The 16,345-nt window shown below is 43.3% G+C and overlaps 1 protein-coding gene across 1 annotated transcript in view; it reads left to right on the top strand.

Annotated features, from left to right (window-relative positions):
- Positions 1-16,345, top strand: part of DLEC1 (DLEC1 cilia and flagella associated protein) — an 83,049-nt gene that overhangs the window by 7,924 nt on the left and 58,780 nt on the right. Inside the window, exons 4-10 of the mRNA XM_029283424.1 lie at positions 609-719; positions 883-1,079; positions 6,002-6,225; positions 9,240-9,321; positions 10,147-10,234; positions 13,102-13,275; positions 14,421-14,557. Of these exons, the coding sequence (XP_029139257.1) occupies positions 609-719; positions 883-1,079; positions 6,002-6,225; positions 9,240-9,321; positions 10,147-10,234; positions 13,102-13,275; positions 14,421-14,557 (1,013 nt within the window). The remainder of the gene's footprint in view (positions 1-608; positions 720-882; positions 1,080-6,001; positions 6,226-9,239; positions 9,322-10,146; positions 10,235-13,101; positions 13,276-14,420; positions 14,558-16,345) is intronic.

Genomic DNA, 16,345 nt, shown 5'->3' with positions numbered 1-16,345 from the left:
TGGAAACTAATCAAGGAGAGAAGCAATCTAGAACTAAGGAGAAACTTCCTGACAGTGAGAACAATTAACCAGTGGAACAACCTGCCTCCAGAAGCAGTGAATGCTCCAACACTGGAAGTTTTTAAGAAGAGACTGGACAGCCATTTGTCCGAAATGGTATAGGGTTTCCTGCCTGAGCAGGGGGTTGGACTAGATGACCCTCAAGGTCCCTTCCAACTTTATTATTATTATTATTATTATTATTATTATTTGTTTAAAATTGTTGCAGCATCCCTGGGTCACGTGGTCACCATTTGCAACCTTCCCAGCCAGCTTGCGACAAACAAAATCAGTGGCAGAAGTCGGATTCGTTTAATGACCACATGGTTCATTTAACAACTGCAGTGATTCGTGGCATGGCAAAAACAGGTAGAAAGATAAGGTACAACTTATGTAACATCCATCTCACTTAGAAGAGAAATTCTGGCCCCAATTGTGCTTGTAAGTCAAAGATTACCTGTACTGGCCTCAGTTTCCCTTCCAAAATGTTCTATTCCCCTCTATGTAGAAATAACGGGAAAAGTTTTTTTTTTTTTAAACTTACCTCTCTTAAATGTCTATTTGCCTAGTGAAGTCTACATTCAGATGGTGTGTGGACGGTGCCCTTCTTAAAAAACACCACTTAATCTGCCCTGACGATTACATCACAGATCCGGTACTAGTAACCCACGCTCCTAAAGGTAACTAGACAGACGAAGGTGACTTTTTCCAGGACACCATGTATACTCATACCTGAAAGAATACGAGATTGTTATTTTTTTATAAAAAAAAAAATGTATAAACGATGACAGTTCTGTTTCTACATGTCTTTCTGAACTTAACTTTCCTCTCCTTTAAATGCAGATTTCTCAGAACCGGGCTATTTGAAAGAAACGGATTGTAAACACTACGTTCCTCCTGACTCAGAAGCTCTCGAGTTCAAGGAAAGCTCACGCATCAAAAAGCTGTGGGCAAGTCTTCCAGATGTGTCTCTGTCCAGTTTAACGCTGGAGTCTTCGGATATTAATTTTCCAGACGGAACCATGACATCATTTCACAGGGTACAATCTAGTTTTATTTTGTTATTGCTTTGACGTTGTTTTTTTTTTTTTATCAGTCCCCACAGATCATGATGTGATCAGGTTAACCTTTCTCAGATTTGAGATGAAATTTTTTTTTTTTTTTTAAATACATCCTTTTCTGTTCCTTGTGCTTTAATGTGTGGGCCACTTGTAGGGGATTGTGGGCAAAACTGAAGAAAATGTCTGGGATGTTTTACTTGTTCTCCGTCAGCAGCTTTGTATCTATAGGTCAGTGATGGCAAACCTTTTAGAGACCGAGTGCCCAAACTGCAACCCAAAACCCACTTATGCATTGTTGGGTGCCAGGTGGGTGTGGCCCATTGGCTGGGTGTGGCCCATTGGCTGGGTGTGGCCCATTGGGTGGGCATGGCTGTGGTGGTAATGGCAGACTGGATGGGACTAAAAAGTTCAATCAATCAATTCCAACTTTGCAAGATCTTTTTTTTTCCCACGAGAAGTTGAAATTGACTGATTGATTGAACCTTTTTTTTTGGCACATGGCGGTGGAGTCCTGAAGCGAAAAGGTTTTATAAAACCCAGCTGAAGGCCTAGGGCTGGGGCGATGGTGCGCGTGCCCACAGAGAGGGCTCTGAGTGCCGCCTCTGGCACCCGTGCCATAGGTTCACCACCACTGCTATAGGTAATCTCGACTTAGAAACATTCTTTTAGTGACTGTTTGAAGTTACAATGGCACTGAAAAAGTGACTAATGATTGTTTTGCATACCTACAACCATTGCAGCATTCCCCATGGTCACGTGATCTAAATTCAGACGCTTGGCAACTGACTCATATTTATGACGGTTGCAGCTCCCAGGGGTCATGTGATTCCCCTTTTGCGACCTTCTGGCAAGCAAAGTCAATGGGGGAAGCCAGATTCACTTAACATCCACAAAACTGCAGTAATTCACTTAGCAACTGTGGCAAGAAAGGTCATAGAATGGGGTAATAGTCATGCTTAGCAACAGGGATTTGGGGCTCAAATGTGGTTGTAAATCGAGGACTCTATTATTTATTATTCTATAAATACTATATCATATTTATATTATGAAAAGGATGTAAATAGCACTTCTGAAATCTAAAACACGGTGTTATAAATTCAACTTCCATGCCTTACATAGTTAGAATAAAGTTGGATGGAAGGTGAGATGGCAGCTTAGCCAGCCTAATTTCCTATTTGTATCAAAGCATTATATTTATAAATCTGCCTATCCTGTGGGTTGGGTGCTTAAAATAGAACCACTGTTTATAGAAGAGGCTGACCCTTTCAGGAATGCATAGCTTTCCTAGGCTCAAAGAAACAAGCCTGTTTGGGTGTGAGTAGTCCAATATTTCTAATATAAAAACTACACCTCATCTCTAATCAATATGTATTAATTTATGTTAATTCCATTGATAGTCTCCACAACATGTTCCACTGGATTCTGGATGCTCACCCTCAAGCAAATATATGCAGGATCATAACTTTCAGCAGACAGTGACTGCCTGTTTCCTGTTTTTTTTTTTTTTTAAAAAAATCCTAACTGCTAGATGTAGAATTCGCAGGGACATTCCCCCCCCCCCCAAAAAAAACAGAGGCCATATTGTCCTCTGAATTGACAAATGCTGCTTATGTGTCTTGGGAATAACTAAAAGGAAATATAAGTGCCTGCTTCAAATGCAGAAATGATGTCAAAGTTTTTGGTGCTCTCTGAGCTTAGCTTGTTTACTTACAGATGTTTCATTACCCGACTAGGTGACAGCACCGATGATGCTACCTACTGTAGTTGGGTCATGAAACATCTGCAAGCAAACAGCCAAGTTTAGAGAGCATTTCATTTCAACCCTGAGCTACAGATATTCTCTTCTGTTAGAAAAGATGTTTCATGGAAGAAGGTTTGTTTGTTTGTTTATTAATTTTATATGCCGCCCATCTTCCTGACAGAGTGATTCTGGGAGTCTTACCGTTCATAAAAAGATAAATAGAAAAGTAATTAAAAATTTAAATCTAGGGATATTAAAAATTTTAAATTATATGTAGTCCTCAACTAAAAATGGTTGATTAAGTGACCATTCAAAGTTACAACGGCACTGAATTATGACCATATCTTACACTCACGATGGTTGTCGCATCCCCATGGTCATGTGATCAAAATTCAATTGCCTGGCAGATGACCCATATTTATGACTGCAATATTTATGACTGCAATATTTTTGACTGCAATATCATGGACTCATGTGATTCTCCTTTGGCGACCTTCTGACAAGCAGAGTCAATGAGAGAAGCCAAATTCACTTAACAGTTGTGTTACTAACTTAGCAACTGTGGGGATTCACTGAAGAGCTGAGGCAAAAAAAGTTGTAAAATGGGGCAAAGCTCACTTAACAGATGTCTCATTTAGCAACAGAAATTTTGGGCCCAGTTGTGGTCATAAGTCAAGGACTCTGTGCCCCAAGCTAGAACCAAGGAGAAGGACGGCAAGAGGATGAGATTTTATTTTTTTACCCTGTCAGGCGGGGAAAGCCCCCCTCAGGGACCCAGGCCAACCAGCAAAACCAAGTTTTGGTCTCTTCTGGAAAGCCAAAAGTAATGATGATGATGATGATGATGATGATGATGATGATGATGATAAAGTTGGAAGGGACCTTGGAGGTCATCTAGTCCAACCTCCTGCTCAGGCAGGAAACCCTATACCATTTCGGACAAATGACTGTCCAGTCTCTTCTTAAAAACTTCCAGTGTTGGAGCATTCACAGGGGTAGGCCACCTTGGCTCTTTTATGACTCGTGGACTTCAACTCCCAGAATTCCTGAGCCAGCATGGCTCAGCATGGCAACCTCTCCCTTTCCCCTCAGCATGGCTGGCTCAGGAATTCTGGGAGTTGAAGTCCACGAGTCATAAAAGAGCCAAGGTGGCCTACCCCTGGACTAGTAGATGTCTGTGGAGATTCTCAGTCATCCAGGTCGTAGTTCTCTCAAAGATGCTTTTTTTTTTTGTTCTTTAAAAGGTAACTGGACTGTTTTTTCCTTGAGGAAGAAGAAGAAGACGTTTTGCTTCTCATCCTAGAAGCTTCATTGGTTCTGATGGCGGGGGGATGGAAGGATAAGTTCTGATAGGATGGGGGTCGGTGGGTGGGTGGGAATGGAAGGATTGTACTTCCTTGCAGTCATCTGAACAGTATCGTAGATACTTTCTATCTACAAAAGTATACAAAAGTATTGTAGATGATGGAAGAATTGTATTTCTTTGCAGAAATACATCCCCACCCCCGGTTCTATCAAAACCCATCCTTCCATTCCCCCATCAGCCAGTCTCAACTGTCAGTGCCTGTCCTTCCATCCCCCCCTGCTATCAGAACTGACGAAGCCTCTTCGATGGGAAGTGAAACATTTTCTTCTTCCTCCTCAAGAAAAAAACAGTTCAGTTGGCTTTCAATGAAAAAAGCATCTTTGAGATAGTCTAGTAAATAAGAGTGTTCTACAGCAGGGCTTTTCAACCAGTGGTACGGGTACCACCTGTGGTACATTGGCACCTGGCAGGTGGTACGCAACCATCCTAGAAAAGTGGTAGCGGGGAAGGGGAATGAGCTGAACCGGTGGCAGCACCGCACAAGCCTGAGCGAGAGACGGCTGGAGCTGCAGGGCTGTCAGGGCTCAGTGAAAGTGCCAGTATCAGCACCAGGATCCAACTGGAGCTCAGTGCTCATCCTGGTGCTTCTGCTGAGCCCAGAAGAAGCGCCGATCAGCTGGAATGTTGCAGCCTCTCCAGGGTCTTGTGATTTACATTCAGATGCTTGGCAACTGATTCATATTTATGACGGTCACAGTGTCCCAGGGTCCTGTGAAGTGACCAAAACCTGCCGCAACCACCCAGCAGACGGGGGGAATAAAAACCAAACACCCCCCCACCCCACCCCCGCTGCCAATCCTCATCAGAAATGCTCACAATGGAAACCTCGGACAGGAGGAAGAGCGCTGCCGGGTGGGCAGGCAGGTGTCTTGCTCGGCTGTGGCTTGGAGGGCACTTTTTTCAGTGCCACTGTAACTTCGAACAGTCACTAAGCGAATTGTTGTAAGTCGAGGACTACCTGTACTTTATCCCTTTTTTTTTTGGTCAAGTTTTTGGTGGTACTCAGATGTTGCCATATCCTAAAAGTGGTACAATGGGTGAAAAGGTTGAAAAGCCCTGTTCTACAGGATCAGGGCTACAGCAAAAGAAAAAAAAATATAAGACTCTTGAAACCTGTTTTCTACTGCTCCAAATTGTAGGACATGAAAAAGGGGGTTTCAGGTACAGAAAAGCAGATTCTGGTCAAATGTTCCCCCAAAATACGTCTCACAATAAAGAGAAATTGGATATTGGATAATGAAACTTACGTTTCAGAAAGATCAAGGAGAGAAGCAATCTAGAACTAAGGAGAAACTTCCTGACAGTGAGAACAATTAACCAGTGGAACAACCTGCCTCCAGAAGCAGTGAATGCTCCAACACTGGAAGTTTTTAAGAAGAGACTGGACAGCCATTTGTCCGAAATGGCATAGGGTTTCCTGCCTGAGCAGGGGGTTGGACTAGATGACCTCCAAGGTCCCTTCCAACTTTACTACTACTACTACTACTACTACTACTACTACTACTATTATTATTATTATTATTATTATTATTATTATTATTATTATTATTATTATTATTATTATTATTATTATTATTATTATTATTATTATTATTATTATTATGCTGGGCTCCTCTTTGCTGGACCAAACAGGGGCTGGAGAGCTCTCTGTTGGGAGCTTTTAAATAAGATTCTTGCAGGCTAGTTCTAGGGTTTTGAAAATCTCAAAGCTTGTGGGATCAGTTTTTGGTGATACAGGGTGAATCTTATATAAAAGTCTATCTAAAAGCATGTTTCTCGTTTCATCTCTGGTAGAAGAAAGCTAGAGCCTTGGGCAAACCTGTCTGGATGGATGAAATGTCCAGAGCTGACCGGCAGAAAGACCGTCTATATCTTCAGAGATTGAAAGACCGCCACAATTTCCTGAAAAACCCTCGTTTTTTCCCACCTAATACGCTCCATGGAGGCAAGTCCTTGATTCTGCCTCAAAAGAAGGCGGAGCGGATGGTAGGAGGAAGAAGGAAGTTTGTGATGGAAAGGTAGCTCTTTATAAAATAAAATAATAATAATGATACATATACAAATGGTGCTCTCTGCCCCTACACAACTGGCCTTCTTAGTGTCAACGTTGCTGTGACAAAATATGAAGAGGCAGCCACTCTCTGTATAAGCTGTGTGGTATTTTTAGAGTTAAATTAGATCAGTGATGGCGAACCTTTTAGAGACCGAGTGCCCAAACTGCAATCCAAAACCCACTCATGCATCGTCAGGTGCCTGGTGGGCGTGTCCAATTGGGTGGGTGTGGCCCATTGGGTGGGCGTGGCTGCGGTGGTAACGGCAAACTGGGTGGGACTAAAAAGTTCAATCAATCAATTCCAACTTTGCAAGATCTTTTTTTTCCCGCAAGAAGTTGAAATTGACTGATTGATTTTTTTTTTCCAATATAAAATTTTTATTATTTTTCATCATAAAAAAAAACATCACAAATATTATACAATGCTATATGAAAGACCCCCCACCCCCCCACCCCGGACTTCCCAAACCTAATCCCAGGATAATATTCAGATATAAGTAAACAAATATTAGTATCTCTAACTCCACAGAGTATATTATTCTACATGAGTAGGTAAAATATATAAAAGAAAAAAAAAAAGAAAAAATTTTCTAAAAACCTAAATTATATTCCACCACTCTATGCTTCTTTTGAATATAAACAATCCATCTTCTCCATATTAATAAAAATTGTTCATTTGAGTAATTCTTCAAATAAGCCAAAATCTTTGCCATTTCAGCAAGATAAAAATTGACTGATTGATTTAACCCTTTTTTTTTTTTTGCACACGGCGGAGGAGGCCTAAAGCGAAAAGGTTTTATAAAACCCAGCTGAAGGCCTAGGACTGGGGCGATGGCGCGCGTGCCCACAGAGAGGGCTCTGAGTGCCGCCTCTGGCACCCGTGCCATAGGTTCGCCACCACTGGATTAGATGATGCTGGGAGGGGAGGAGAAAGAATGTGTGTGGGGATTAGTTAAGATAAGAAACCATGCTAGGAAGGGAAACTTTGCCCTTCAAACTGATTGGAGAACGTGATTTATGACTGCAAATTAGAGGAGGGAAATATGCTGGAACATTATGTGCTCAGGGGAGGGGAATTCAGATCTTGGCATCCACCATGCTGTGCCGACACTTTGTTTCACGATTAAAGACTTTTTAGGATAAACAATGCCTGGAAATTCTTTGAAGCGTTTCGTTAGTCGGAACCATGACACTTAGCTGCAACAGTGATATTTAACATTTATATGCTTCTCCCTCTCCCACACATTCCAAGCCACTCTGTACCTGAATGCGAAAATCTTTATGTTGCTCAGGGAATAGAGCCTGCCTGTTGCAGAAAAAGGAAAGAAGAAATTTGTCACAAAGTTGTTGTTTTTGATAGCAAGGTAGGGCACATCCTACCTTCAAGGAGCAGCTGATATAAACTCGTAGTCAAGCCCAACTATGGGAGCATTGCCAGTTGGCACATATTCTGCTTTTAGGAATGAATTGATTCAAGACGCTGAACATAAAGGGAGTCGCGTAGCCTTTCAGGGCTCAGATGTCAACGCTGCAAATACTGTTTATTCTTGCTTTGACAATATGCAAAACTGTCTGGTATTTTTAGAGTTAATGCAGAGCAGAAGAGGGTGGAGGGAAAAGCCCGGGAAAGAGAGAGGAAGGAAACCTTTGACCTTCACACTAATTGGATAACGTGATATATGAAAGCTAATTTAGGGAGGGAACATGCTGATAATTTAACTGCTCAGAGGAAGAGAAGTTAGATCTTAGCATACCTTCGTTATGCCTGTGCCGACATTTTGTAACAATAAATTACTTTTAGGAAAATCAGTGCCTGGAAGTTCTTTGAAGTGTTTCATAAGCCGGAACCATAACATCAGATTCGAAACATCAAAATCACAATATTCTTTAGCCAGAGTGCGACTGAAACATTGCAGTTGCCACCTCCTGTTTCTGGAGGGCCTCAAGTGGTTTATGTCTGCCCCAAAAGACAATCTTTTTTTCATTTGGGCTAAAGCTAAAAGGCCACATCCATCTTTGGAGCAACATGATGGCTCAGGGTCAGGAAGAAACTGGGTGGACTCAGGCTGAAATCTGTGCCTGAGATGCCGTGTTTTTCAACTTCCAACAACTCTACAATGTGTTGGCTAGGGAATCCTGGGAACAAAGGCCCACAAACCTTAAAAGTTGTCATAGTTGAGAAACACTGTGAGAGATTTCAATATAATGAAATTCACTTTACAGGTAATGCTCGGTTTACAACCAAAATTGAGCCCCACATTTCTGTTTGTAAGCAAGACACTTGTTCAGTAAATTTTGCCCCATTTTATGACCTTTCTTGCCACAGTTGTTGAATCACTGCAGCTGTTAAAGTTAGTAACATGGTTGTTAAGTGAATCTGGTTTCCCCATTGACCTTGCTGGCCAAAAGGTCACAAAAGGGGATCCCATGATCCCAGAAACCTGCAACCGTCATACATATGAGTCAGTTGCCAAGTGTCTGAATTTTGATCCTGTGACCACAGGGATCAAGTGTGAAAAACGGTCATAAGTCGTTTTTTTCAATGGCATTGTAACTTTGAACAGCCACTAAATTAACTTGTAAGTTGAGGATTACCTTTACTAAGTCAGCTTAACCATTTTCTCCTGTCACATTAAATATCTACAGACATTTTCTAAAGAAGGTGGGGGGGGGGGAAGGCAAGCTCTGAGGACAATGGAATGAAGTAGCCCCCATTGAGCCCAACCAGTGCCGGCTAACATGCAGCGGTCCTGAGAATACTCTTCCAGGGGTAGGCAACCTTGGCTCTTTTATGACTGGTGGACTTCAACTCCCAGAATTCCTGAGCCAGCCATGCTGAGGGGAAAGGGAGAGTTTCCAAGCTGAGCCATGCTGGCTCAGGAATTCTGGGAGTTGAAGTCCATGAGTCATAAAAGAGCCAAGGTTGCCTACCCCTGCCTTGACCATCTTTGTAACTATCTTTTTTTCCCTTCATTTCAGCCATTCCCAGTCAGTACCCATCTTCCTCTCAAACCCTCCCGCAGTGGTGTTTACAGAATATGAAATTGGCCAGGTTTATGAGGTAAGAGCCACTCAGGAGAATTTCTCATATCTGCATGGCCTGTTAATTCGCTTTTCTTCAGCTGGACTGAAACATCATTCTTCCACTTCTTCATGTACTTTTAATTGAATACAGAGAGTCCTCGGCTTATGACTGGTCACTTAGCAATCAATTCAAGTTAGGATGGACTCCCTAAAGGCAGTTAAGATTGCAAAGTTCAGACAGCCACCCCTCCCTGGTCACGTGGCTGCTTTTATGGCCATTTACTGCATCTTGCTGAAACGGGCATTTATTTCTGGTTTGTGGCAAAAAATCCCGCTCATAACGAGCAACGGGTTTGGCTAATGACTGTGGCTCTCGCTTAAAGACTGTCACAAGAAAAGTTGTAAAATCGGTGACCGCTTTATGGCTGTGACAACTTACAATTGCAGTTGTCAGGCTCAATTACGGCTGTAAGTCAAGGACTACCTATAAATCAAACCTATGAACTCTTCTTTCCTTCAAGGATAGATGGAGTGCAATATCACAGTCAAATCTTTTCAGAAATCAGTGGGCCCTACTAAATGTTTTGTAAATTTGAGGGCAGTGAAAAATGTGGGTAGTAATAACAGGGCCAAAAACGTTCTGACTATTCTGTGGGATTTTTAATTGGCTGTGCTTGCAGACACTTGACATACAGTATTCATTCCCACTTATTTTTGCCTCCCCTTCACCCCCCAATTCTTAAAAACCAACCATTTTTTTGGTGCTGAATATTGGCATTATACTTTGGGGGGGTACTCTTTGGATCATAAAATGGCTGGGGGGGGGAAAGATGCACTAGCTCTGTCCTTCCTTTCTTTGCAGATGACAATAGAGTTACAGAACATGACCTCAACATCCCAGAGCGTCAGAATTATTCCTCCAGCTACATCTGCCTTCTCGGTTGTGATGGGTGAGTTCTTGCCAGATGCTGTGATCTCAGTTTCAAATCAGTTGGTTTCCGGCGAAAACTGGCTTCCTTGGATGGCATCCAAAGGATGGAAACGGCCTCAAAAGGATGCTACAGCAGGTGGCAGCACCTGACTGTTCTTGGAAAAAGCTAAGCAGAGTCAGATCTGATTAATGTATTTTATTTATTTATTTGCAAATTTGTATGTATTTATTATTGTTGCAAATAACTCAAAGCAGCAAACATATCCAACACATTTTCTTCCTCTTTCTTTCCCCACAACAATAACCCTGTGAGGTGGGTTGGGCTGAGAGAGAGGGAGAGGAGAGGGAGGGGGATGGGGAGAGAGAGAGACTGGTCTAAAGTAGGCTTTCATGCCTAAGGCCGCACTAGAACTCACGGTCTCCTGCTTTCTAGCCTGGTGCCTTAACCAACTAGGCTAGGAGTAGGCAGCCTTGGCTCTTTTATGACTTGTGCACTTCAACTCCCAGAATTCCTGAGCCAGCCACGCTGAGGGGAAATGGAGAGGTTTCCAAGCTGAGCCATGCTGGCTCAGGAATTCTGGGAGTTGAAGTCCACGAGTCATAAAAGAGCCAAGGTGGCCTACCCTTGAACTACTAGACCAAACTGGTAACATGGATGGGAAAACACTTAAGGAATCTCAAGATGGCAGAATAGAGTACAGATAGTCCTTGAGTTACAGCTATAATGCAGCTCACACTTTATGAACATAAGTTCTGACAGTCATAAGTTGGTTGGTCATGTGATTGACTTGATTTTGTGGCCTTTTCGTAGTCATCATGTGAATACCACATTTAGGCAAACCAGTGGTTCACTATGGGTGCAGTTTTGCCAAAACCAGAACTGTTGATTTTTGGTAAAAAATGTCATAAAATGCACTCACATGACTGCAGGATGCTACAAACGAACATCAATGTTGATGAATTCCAACTGTGTGACTGTCAGAACTTTGGAACTGGGTCATAATTCCCCTTTTTTCAGGTACATTGTAACTTTGAATGGTTTTAAGTTGGCTATCTATACTCAGTTAAAAAAACAACAGAAGAATCCAGTGCCATGTTTACAGCTGCTGGGAAAACAATATAGATACGCTTGTGATGTCCTCCCAAGTCAAACTCAACTTAAGGAAAGGTTTATTTAAGGGACAGGGGAATTTTTTGTTCCTATAAACATTTGTTTGTCATTAAGATAAACCTCAGCGTGAGTTTGAGAGTCAATTCGTATTTTTTCCAAAGAGATATTTCCCTCTCTTTTTCCTGGGTGCATTTTACTCCCCTTTGTTATCCTGCAGAAGTTGGAAAATGGGCCAAAAATTGAAATATGGAACACCAGAGGCCCTGCAGAGATTGTTTATAGGTTGTTCTCGACTTGCAACCATTTGAACGGCACTGAAAAAAGTGACTTATGACCGTTTTTCACACTTATGGCCATTGCAGCATCCCTGTGGTCACGTGATTTACATTTGGATGCTTGACAACTGGTTCATATTTATGATGGTTGCAGTGTGCCGGGGTCACGTGATCATCTTTCATGACCTTCTAAGAAGCAAAGTCAGTGGGGGAAGTCAGATTCACTTAACAACCATGTTACTAATTTAACAACTGTAGTGATTCACTTAACAAACATGGCAAGAAAAGTCATAAAATGGCCAAAACTCACTTAACAGATTTCTCACTTAGCAACATAAATTTCTGGGCTCAATTGTGGTCGTTCAGCAAGGACTACCTGTATTATTCTAGGGTTTATTAAGAGAATCTTGAAAGATTGTACAAATTTCTCTCTGTCCCATCTCGTTTTAAACAAGATTAAGGCAGGATTATTGTGAATTTCCTTCTCATCTTTTCTTCTATCTTGGGGCTGTGTAATCACTTCTCCACATTGCTCCTTAACGGCTCACTCATGCTTCCCCCAAAGCCAGTTCTAAAATACTTTACACCATGGAAGAGAGCTGTTGTGCCTTACACATCTACCTAGTTCACACACGTTCCTAAACCATTTTTAAGAATGGCTTATGAAATAAACCATAATTGGCTGGTTTCAGTCACTTGGCTGAATCAAAATCAAATCAGATCAGATTATTTTATCATAATATGAAGGCAAAATCTTCAGGGCACTGTATTAATTGTGACAGACCATGTCGGCCTTCATAAAAGCCGTAAAGATCTGGCTTTTTCAGCCACTCCTGAGTGTGGGGTTAGGGTTGAGTGATTCATAACTTTCTTTCATATGATTTTATGAAACAGGGTTACAAATCATGATTTTGCAAACCCCCTTTTTACGATTATGTTCTCCAACGTGGTCTGACTTTTATTGTGTTTGTGTTTTTAGCCTGTCTTACGAATACTTACACAATTAGATACATATACAGGCAGCCCTCAACTTACAACCAAAACTGAGACCAGAATTCTTGTTGCTAAGCAAAGCAGTTGTTAAGTGAGTTTTGTCCCATTTTATTAAACTTTTTTTGTCACAGTTGCTAATTGAATAATGCGGTTATTAAGTGAGTCTGGCTTCCCTCATTGACTTTGCTCATTGGAACCAGCTGGGAAGTTTACAAATCATAATTACATGACCCCAGGAGAATGTAACTGTCATAAATAGATGCCAGTTGCCAAATGTTGGAATTTTGATCATGTGACCACAGGGATGCTGCAAACGGTCATCAGCGTGAAAATTGTAAGTCACTTTTTTCAGTGCCGCTGTAACATCAGACAGTTGTTAAATGAATGGTTGTAAGCCGAGGACTATCCGTATAGTATTTAAAGAGTTCCCACCATTGTGGTGTCATGTAACCAGCACAAGCAACATATAGAATCAGAAGTTTTCTAATAAAAGTCCTTTCTTTTCAGGGAAATTTCCAGGTGAAGGTGGGCTTGTCGCTCCCGGGATGAGCTGTTTCTACATCATCCAGTTCATTCCTGAATATCTTGCAGATTATGATGATTATTTACTGGTGGAATCTCAGGCAGCCTATCCGCTCCTGGTCCCTTTGCAAGGCAGAAGACCACCCCCCATTTTAACACGTGAGCTGACTGTGTGACAATCCCCCGTGGGGGAGTTTCTCTCCTGGTGTTTTGCCTTCCAACTTATTAGCAAAATGCTTCCCCACCCTAATAATGAGCCCAACGTTTCCATCGCTGAACAAGACAAGTTGTTCAGTGAGCTTTACACCGTTCTGTGGCCTTTCTTCCCACAGTTGTTAAATGAACTCTGCAGTTGCTAAGTCAGTGACGTGGTACTTAAGTGCCTTCCCCATTGACTTTGCTTCTCAGAAGGCCGTAAAACGGAATCACATGACCCTGGGACATGCTCCTGGGACACCGCCACCGTCGTAAGTAGGAGTCACTGGCCAAGCGTCTGAATTTTGATCTTGTGACCGTGGGGGTGCTGCAAGGTCGTTAAGTGTGGAAAATAGTCATAAGTCAGGTTTTTTCAGCGCCGTCGTAACTTTGAACGGTCACCAAACGAATGGCTGTAAGTCAAGGACTACCTGTAATGATGTCATCCAAGCTTTCAATGTATGAGATTTGGCAAAGGTCCAGCATTGGTGACCAGCCATTTTTAAATATCTGTGCCTGTTTCACCTTTAAATATGGCAGCTTCAGCCTAGTCCAGGGTAGGCAACCTTGGCTCTGTTATGACTCGTGGACTTCAACTCCCAGAATTCCTGGGCCAGCCATGCTGAGGGGGAAAGGGAGAGGTTTCCAAGCTGAGCCATGCTGGCTCAGGAATTCTGGGAGTTGAAATCCACGAGTCATAAAAGAGCCAAGGTTGCCTACCCCTGGCCTAGTCTCATAGCTAGAGACTTGAGAATAGCAATAAAGGAGAATATTTGTAGCTCAGGGTTGAAATAGGGGTGTGTGTGTCCTCGGTGTTCTCTGAGGTTGGTGGTTTTCTTGCAGACGTTTCTTTACCCCAACTAGGTAACATCCAGTTTGGGGAATGAAACTTCTGCAAGCAAGCAAGCAAGCTCAGAGAGCGCCAAGGACTCCTCGCTTGAGACTAGAAACCAGCAGAGCCCAAGTCATTTCCTCCTTGCCCTTCCTAGTCTCCTGTGTCCTCTGGAAGCTGTTCTTCCAGATTTATTCAGCATTTTCGAGTTTAAATAATCCAAGTGTGATTCCCACCCCTGTTTGCATTGGCTCCTTTTCATCTGCCTTTCTTTCAGTGCCACACGTCCTGGAATGTGGGGCCTGCCTGGTGGGCGGAGTAAAATTTGTAAAGTTTGAGTGCAAAAATGAAGGGCTCAGTATCGGAAAGTTTTGCATCATGGCGAAGGACATGTGGCCACCTCCTAACTTTCGGGTAAGTGTTACAGAACTGGGTGCACTTTCCTTTCCACACCAGCCCTGTTGAACCGGAATCAAAAGGAGACGGTTTCTGGCAACCAGGGGCCACATATGTTGGCATTCTGGGTTCCTGAGGGACCGGAAAGAATGTGGCTGTGGATATTACAGTCCTCGACTTTAGGAAATCTCTTTCTGAAGACCCACACCTTCTTCCGCTTTGCCCACTGTGGTAGCCAGGTGTTCATCCCTTGGTCGGTGGATTCCCTGGATTCGTTAGCTTCCTGTTCCAGTAAAAGAAAAAAGAGAAAAAAAGAAAGGAAACACCATCTGGCAGTTCTACATCCTGGAGATGGGGAAAGTGCAGAACTTTTGCCAATTTCCCTTAGTTAAAAAAAAAAAGTGCACGAGGCAGGATGGGTCCATCTTTCCTCTGCTTCTCTGTGAAACTTATGTGCAGAGAAGAACAATAAAGATGATGGTGCCTGTGGCTAAATTGTAGGATGAACAATTGAGGGAGCTAGGTTTGCCTAGACCAGTGGTGGCGAACCTATGGCACGCGTGCCAGAGGCGGCACTCAGAGCCCTCTCTGTGGGCACGTGCACCACCGTCGCCAACAGCAGGTCCATCAGGCCGCCACTGCCACCCAGAGCAGGAGCCCCGCCCAGCACAAAGGAGGCGAAGCGGTCGACTGGCAAGCTTGAGTAGAGGTGGTAGAGCAGAGGTCACCAACCATTGTCGATTGGTGGACTGGAAGAAAAGGGAGGAGGAAGCATTTTACATGCGCGCATGTGCGCGCGGGACTAGTGCCTGCGTGATACTCACTAGCCCTGCCCTGTTTTTGTGTGGTGCAGCGCCTTGTATCTGTACCCCGCGGTGTGGTGGCGGCCATCTTGCACCCCTGGTTTTTGCATGCCGGAGGCAGCACTCAGAGGCGCCTCCCTGCCCCCCCAAGGGCATTACAATGCTGATGCGGCCCTGGCACTTTGCGATAAACAAGTGGGTTTTGGGTTGCGGTTTGGGCACTCGGTCTCTAAAAGGTTCTCCATCACTGGCCTAGCCTATCAAAGAGAAAGACTGGGGGAGATGGGGACACGATAGCAGTGTCGCAATATTTGAGGGGCTGTTACAGAGAAGAGGGGGCCAAGCTATTCTCCAAAGCACCAGAGGGCAGGACAAGAAGCATTGGGTGGAAGCTTGTTAAAGAGAGAAGCAGCCTACCAGTAAGGAGAAATTTTCTGACACTGAGAACAATTCATCAGTGCAAAAGCTAGACTCCCAAAGTTGTGGCTGCTCCATCACTGGTTTTTAAGAAGAGATTGGACAGCCACTTGACAGGGATATTGTAAGGTCTCCTGCCTTGAGCACGGGGGGAGTTGGACTAGAAGACCTCCAAGGTCTCTTCCAGTCCTATGAAGTTCTGTGTTCTTATTTAAAAAAATGAGGGCTGTGAAAATCAGGAAATAGTGACCAAAAGGGAGGAGATATTGTGTATCAATGCATAGGAGCAAATTCGGAAGTATAGGCTAGCCCTGTGGTGGCGAACCTATGGCTTGGGTGCCTGAGGTGGCACGCAATGCCCTCTCTGTGGGCACGCGGGCCATCGCCCCCAGTCCTAGGCCTTCAGCTGGGTTTTATAAAACCTTTTCACTTTAGGCCTCAGCTGCCGTGTGCAAAAAAAAAAAAAGTTCAATCAGTCAATTTCAACTTTTCGCGGGAAAAAAAAAGATCTCTCAAAGTTGGAATTGATTGATTGAACTTTTTAGTCCCACCCAGTCTGCCGTTACTACCGCAGCCACGCCTACCC

This window comes from Protobothrops mucrosquamatus, unplaced genomic scaffold, assembly GCF_001527695.2.
Source record: "Protobothrops mucrosquamatus isolate PMUCROS unplaced genomic scaffold, P.Mucros_1.0 scaffold81, whole genome shotgun sequence".
Classification (NCBI taxonomy): Eukaryota; Metazoa; Chordata; class Lepidosauria; order Squamata; family Viperidae; genus Protobothrops; species Protobothrops mucrosquamatus.
The sequence above is the reverse complement of the archived record's forward strand: the minus strand, read 5'-3'. Positions and strand labels throughout refer to the sequence as shown.